The 7500-nt window shown below is 32.3% G+C and overlaps 1 protein-coding gene and 1 long non-coding RNA gene across 2 annotated transcripts in view; both read right to left on the reverse strand.

Moving 5' to 3' along the window:
• LOC137658529 (uncharacterized) overlaps positions 1 to 2144 on the reverse strand; it is a 99886-nt gene extending 97742 nt beyond the window's left edge. Inside the window, exon 1 of the mRNA XM_068393375.1 lies at positions 2036 to 2144. Coding sequence (XP_068249476.1) covers positions 2036 to 2084 — 49 coding nt within the window. The 5' untranslated portion in view covers positions 2085 to 2144. The remainder of the gene's footprint in view (positions 1 to 2035) is intronic.
• A 3665-nt stretch (positions 2145 to 5809) lies between these two features.
• The window catches only part of LOC137643057 (uncharacterized), a 9121-nt gene continuing 7430 nt past the window's right edge, over positions 5810 to 7500 (reverse strand). The window contains exon 2 of the long non-coding RNA XR_011044923.1: positions 5810 to 7500. This exon is cut by the window's right edge and continues 641 nt beyond it. This is a non-coding gene — a long non-coding RNA (uncharacterized lncRNA).

Below are 7500 nucleotides of genomic sequence, written 5' to 3' on the forward strand. Positions count from 1 at the left end.
CTGTCCGGGGTCCTTAGCATTTTCAGTGACATTCAAGAGTCTTTTTTTTCAACAGACCCGAAGTCAAGGAAGAGGGGGATCTCGGATTTATGGTCATAGTAGAGGACAGTTTTTGTTGCTAAGTAAGAGCAATACGAGTATAAAAGATTATTCTTGTATCAGTTTCCTCCTGGTTTAATTTAAGCTGAAACAGTGTTGCTGTTTCTGTGGACATTTCCTCTAAGGAAGACATCTTGAACGCTCGTCTATTAGCAAGTAATAGATTTTTGTTTCTTCGTCGTTTTGCTGCTTCATCCTTCATCTCCTTATTTCATAGGACCAGATTAAGGGGAAATAATTTGATCGATATTACATCATTAAGTTCTGATTTTGCTCGAACTTCCTTCCTTACTTCTTTTTATTAGTTCTATTTAGATCATTATTGTATTGAGATCATGGGAAGATTTTCTTCTTCGTCCAGGCCTTTGGATTCACCAGGCTAAATCTTTCCACCTCTACCTCTTGGACTTTAGGACTCCTTGGATTCCTTACATTAGAAAATTTCTAAATCATCTTCTACGTTCTATTTTCCTTGCCTCTTATATCCTTTTCTCCAATAAAAGACAGACTTGAGGCTCCCTTTAGGGGTAAAACCTACGGTTATTCCTCTCCAACCTCTTAAGATATTTTTATTTAAACATGTAGTGGCCTATTCTACTAGTCACCTCAGCAGAACTGAATCCATTACTTTTTTATCAGTAACCCTGCTATAGCTTCCAACTGGAACTAGTTTCAACCAAGTTGTGCAATGGTCTTTGTACTTTTCATATAGTACCCAAATCTTCCTTGATTATGAACCACTGGAGAGTCTCACATTTATATCATTGTCTTGTGGAGGGGGTTTAGCTTCCATCTCTCTGCAAGTACACTTATCTTTTGCACTCTAAAGTATATGTTCTACTTATTCACTTATGTCTTGCGCTCTAAAAGTATACGTTCGACTTAATCATTTATTGTTTGAACTCTAAAAGTATCTATTCTACTTAATCATATATCATTAAAATCTGTAATAGGACCTTATTATTCACTGGCCAAGTGGTTTATTGACCCGCAAAACTTGGACAATTTTGTCCCATTTAAGTTCTACATAACAAAATTAATTTATGTGTTAATCAAAGTTTAATTGTTACCCTACATGAATCTCTCTCTCTCTCTCTCTCTCTCTCTCTCTCTCCCTCTCTCTCTCTCTCTCTCTCTCTCTGTATGCGTGTGAGTGTGTGTGTAATGACAGCGAAGTAAGAATATAAGTTTAATGAAGATGATCCAAAATTTATATATACTGTATATATATATATATATACATATATACACATATATATATATATATATATATATATATATACATACATACATATATATACATATATATATGTGTGTATGCATATATATATACATATATATATATATATATATATATATATATATATATATATATAAATATATATATATATGTATATTTATATATATATATATATATATATATATATATATATATATATATATATAGTTATATATATATATATATATATATATATATAGATATATATATATATATATATATATATATATATATACATATATATATATATATATATATATATATATATATATATATGTATGTATATACATACATATTTTACACATAGTTTACATGATATAACCCCTTTTATTCCATCTTATTCACGCATTCTTTATCCTATAACAATCAATCCTGCGTTTGCGTAAGCTCCAATAGGCCATACACTCGTAGAGATTCCCTAATTTGAACTAATACATTCTATCGTTATAATTATATACAAATGAAGATATGCACATACATTTCTTGCACCCTAAGTAACATAACATAATGTGATAGGTAAGTTATACTTAATGTAAAGGTGTTGCATGCCTCATGATATACACCTTTTACAAATATTTTATGACACCGGTTAATCTCGATTTTGAAGCGTATACATAAATAAATAATCATGAATACAACATAAGCCAAAACACTTACCAAAAAAGACAAGTATACCGTTAAGCAATCCTCCGCTCGATACTTCCATACTTTGTATTTATAAAACGTATTTCCACATTTATAAACACACTACCACACTCCTGGTCGCTCCACGACTGACGAAGTTAGACGAACTTCTCCTTCATCCAACTATTAAAAAAAAATGCGGCCGTTTTCTGTAGAATTGTGGTATGTAAGTGTCCATCTTCTATATTAGTACCCATTTTCTATAATGTGCATATATGACTGACTATGACAAAATTCCTAGACATTTTCCCCTTTAGAACTAGGGATCAGTGGGCACACTGACCGATCAAATAAATTTACTTGTCACATAAATAAAAGTTTACTTTAATATTCAACTACCGGTTTAGGTCCATTATTTGTTAATTTCTTATGTGTTCTTTATTGTGGTTCGCCTAATCCTCCTTAGCTAACATAATTCATTTAGTTGCCAATTTATTGAGTTGAAAACAGCACAGCTCTTCACATACCAATCAAAGATTAACGAGGTTCCTACTAGATTAATTGGCAAGTAGCCGATATTACTCCTTCATCGACTATAGCTAACCTTATATAAAAATATTCCTACTGTGTGCATGAATGTTTTTTCAGTATAAATACTTTCGTTGGACTTTGGGAGGGCTATTCATGATAATGGGGACAAAGTTATGTAACGATGGGGTACTTATAACATACGTGATAGGTACCAGGTGATCACCTGCTACCACTGTCAGAGGTATGGACATCTAGAAAAAGATTGCACGTCTAAGAATGATGGTAGAGTCTGCGGGAAATGTTCAGGAAAACATTCCACCAGGGTGTGTCATTCGCAAATGTCAAAGTGTATCAACTGCACAAAGTTAAACAAACGAAGTGACCACATAGTAAATTCTAGAGATTGCAAAGCTTATTACTTGGAATTGAAAAGATAAGCAGAAAATACTGACCATGTATACTAAGGACATCCTAAACTGTGGCTATGTAAATATACAATCAGGTAATAAAACTATTCAAATTCGAGAATTGATAAACGGGAAATATTTGGACATACTAGGATTATCTGGAACATGGTTAAATAACTTGGACAAGGCTAAGATCACTGAAATAACACTCCCCACCTCCTCTACACACATCTTCTTTCACATACCAATAGAGGACAGGTTTGGTGGGGGTGTCGCACTCTTTATTCATAAAGGTTACTCAAATATCAAAATGTTAAAAAGAACTAGTGTAACAGGCTTGGAATACACAGAAATAAACTTTACGCAGAAAAACAGTAAAATATCCATTGTAACAGTTTACAAACCTCCGAGAACAAATGCCAGTATCTTCTTTGAAGAATTCAGTGAACTCATTGAGATGATATCATGGAGAAAAATGAATTTGTTATTTGTGGAGACTTCAATCTTTGAATGGATGACTTATCAAATCCTGATGCTTTAGCGTTTAGTGAATTATTGGAATCATATCAAATGATGAATAATGTCGACTGTGTAAGTACTTTAACTAAACGAACAAGATAAAATGACAGTGGAGGTCCCGTAGGTAGTAGGGTTTCCCTGCTGTATAGGACCGGAAAAACAGCCGTCAAAGTAAATGTGCATGATCTAGTTAACAAGTAAGGCCAATTTTTAACAAGCAGAATTGAATTTTCATGGTAAAATTTCCAAAAGTAACAAGAAAATAAAAAGCCTATATAAAGTAGAATATATAGTATACTGTATATATATATACAGCCATGTACAACAACAAAACACGCTGCAACTATTTGATATCACTACAACAAGCAGATTATTGAATAAAAATTTAATCGAACAATTTGAAAATGAAACTAGAATGCTGTCACTGTTTAAGTAAAGATGCTATGTGACTTTTACGTTTTAAAATTTACTCCCAAAATCTTGAGAGCCATCGTTATTGAAGCTCATGAAGTAGGCTACAAAGTTGAAAATTTACTGTTATATCAATACTATTTATAACAGTTGTATATCACACTTCTTTTATTTCATGCAATATTTTAAAATGGAAAGATGAATCAGACAGTAAGTGATGTATTTGATATGGAAAAAACTGATCTAATCTAAGTATGAATAAAAAGTACCTCAACAATTCACAAATCAAGTTAATAAAATAGATGGAAATTGTTTAATTAAAATCAGTAAAGAAAATTCTTTCCCTTATCACAAGATATAAAAGCAAATTACCTTAGAACTGGTCCGTTAAAGTGTTTAGCTGTAACTCAGAAATCTCATTTACGTTTACTGAGATTAATTAGCCAATGGACGTTTTATCAAGAAGTAATTAAGTAATTATCCAGTAATCAAGGGGAACTTCGGTCGGTGTTTAAGTTAACTAGACTGTATTTGAGCGCTTAATTGAACGCACAAATGCTTGTTCTATCAGTGAAAGGGGAAGAGGCAAATTGTTATATATAAATATATATATATATATATATATATATATATATATATATATATATATATATATATATATGTATATATATAAATATATATATATATATATACATATATTTTATATATATATATATGTATATATATATATATATATATATATATATATACTGTATATACATATATTTTATATATATATATATATATATATATATATATATATATGTGTGTGTATATAAATGTGTGTAAACGAGTATCTATCTATCTATCTATCTATCTATCTATATATATATATATATATATATATATATATATATATGTATGTATATGTATATATATGAATACATACATACATACATACGGAGAGAGAGAGAGAGAGAGAGAGAGAGAGAGAGAGAGAGAGAGAGAGAGAGAGAGAGATGAAAAAATAAATGGAAAAATTACACACCCTAGTCAATATCATTTATAGATTATTCACTTCATCCAGATCTTGTGAACACTCCGATAGACCACATACATTCGTGCACCAGTGTATATAGTTTACTCTCAACTTTATGGATATAGGGTAAAATTTTTCAGTAATAAAATTTAACTTTTCCATAGTACCGAATGGTTGTGTCTTTCTTCGCTTCAAAACCTTTTTCACGTGTCGAGGAAAATATTGTTAAGGTTAGAAAATATTTTGTCTAGTCATTGGGGCAATTTCGGCTTGGAGTAATAAAGGTAACACTGCCCATTCTTATATCATGAAGTACAAAATGTTGTTTTCATCCCGTAGACTCGTAGACTATTGTACTATTGAAACGGATACTCTTCCTGTATTTAGGAGCCTACACACACCAACATTTGATTACAGATTCTTTCCCGTCACCCACCCACCGTTTTTATCACGTGTACTTTTAAAGATATGTGGTGATGATGAGATCTTTTACATGACTGCTAGTTTATCTTTCATCTTTTAACCTGTATAATAACTGGACCAAAATGCTAATGTAATACCTGCAATTCTAGAAGCAAAATATATAGTCAAACAATCCAGGAATGGCAAAACCATATTTCCAAACAAGGTCAACTGAAGTCAATAGATATATGTATTCAGAAATTCAGTATTTAGCTTCACTTACCCCGACTATTTACAAAGCATCAGCGTGGAGTATTAAATGTCCAGTATTGTGGCGTAAACTTTATTAGCAAAAGACAAGATGATTAAGGTAATGAGAAAACAATGATTACATTATGATAAATGATAAAAATTCAGATTTGTGTAAAAGCATATGGAAATATGATGAAAAGAAATTTATCAAAGTTTCATATGAGTTATATAAAGCATAGTGTAGTGTAGTTTGTATGTATATATATATATATATATATATATATATATATATATATATATATATATATATATATATATATATATATATATATACAGGCGATCCGTCGAAAATGACAGCAAAATATTTAGATAGGAATGAACACACAACCTCTCACCAGGGTATGACTACTCCCTCTCCCCCTTCCCGAGAGACCGTGTAGCTATACATATGGTTATGCCACTAAGCGTAACCAGAAAGATATATATATATATATATATATATATATATATATATATATATATATATATATATATGTTGCCTGAAACTTACTCTTTATTGTAAAAGGGAGATGTGTGTGCTAACAGTAAAAATAGATGAGAGTTATTTTAGATAATAAATTCTTCAAAACAACAAAGTGTTTAAGTCAAGTTCAACTGATTTTTGAGAAAAGAAAAAACATCAGCAATTCGAGCCAGAAAAAAAGGAGAAATTTTCCACACCAGGATGGCAGGTCGTGAAAACAAAGCAAAAGTGCAATTGTAAATTCGAATACATCAAGAGAAATGGTCGTGTGTTCAGCTTGTGTCGAATTTAGTAAAAGTAGATACCTCGATCATGATGAATGACAGGAAGTCTAGGACCCAAAAGAAAAAAATTAAACATAAACTGCGAGGACGGAAATAGCAGGATAGACAAACTCTTAAATCTCATGCTATGCATAATATATTTTACCAAAGCTGCTGGAAGTGAGAGGTTACTCTTTTTAATTGTAAGAAAATTGGCATTGGTAGAATGTTTCTTCTACCCAAAATATTGCAAAATCAAGTTTGGGGTTACCTTCTCCATCACTATAAGTTGTGCCTACAAAGGAAATAAAGGAACGGATAAAATAGTGTGCCTAAGCATTCCCTCAAGCAAGAGAACGCTAAACCAATACAGTGGAAGACCATGGTACAGGGGCCTTATATGGAACGACCCATGACTAGAGAATAATTATTTGATTTTGGAATGTCCTCCTCAAAGAGCTACTTACCATAGCTAAAGAGTCTATTCAAACCTTATAAAGTGGAAAGGAGCCACTGAATAATTACAGTACAGTAGATAACCCTTTGAATAAAGAAGAATTTTTCGGTTATCTTAGTGTTGTCAGGTGTTTGAGGAAAGAAGAGAATGTGAAAAGAATAGGCCTGACTATTTGGTGTGAGTGTAGGCAAGGGAAAAATTAGCTGTAACCAGAGACGGGTCCAATTTAGTACTATCATGTCAGTCAAAGGACCCAATAACTCTTTAGCGATAGCATCTCAACAGGCAACTTTACTACAGCACATTTTGTTAACGTTACTTTTGGGAGCTCTAGTACCTACATTGTGATTTTTTCCTATGAACAATGTAATTACTAGTAACAGGGGATATGGCAGTCTATGGGAAACGCCCTTGTCTCTCAATCTGTTGGACAAGGGTTTGCGACCCCCTCAAGCTTTCTTGTAGTGTCTGCAACTTCACTATCCTTGTGAGCTAGGGATAGGTGATTTGAGGGAGTCTATAGGTCTACCTGCTGAGTCATCAGCAGCAATTGCCTGGCCCTCCATGGTCCCAGATTGGGGTGGAGAGGTGGTTTGGGTACTGATGTATAAATGGTTAGACTCTAGGGCAATGTCCTACTAGGGCATTATCACTGTCCCTTGCCTCTTCTATTCCTGAGCGACCTTTAAGCAAAGTAAAACATAGTGGAGTAAAG

Source organism: Palaemon carinicauda, chromosome 1 (assembly GCF_036898095.1).
Source record: "Palaemon carinicauda isolate YSFRI2023 chromosome 1, ASM3689809v2, whole genome shotgun sequence".
NCBI classification, from domain to species: Eukaryota; Metazoa; Arthropoda; class Malacostraca; order Decapoda; family Palaemonidae; genus Palaemon; species Palaemon carinicauda.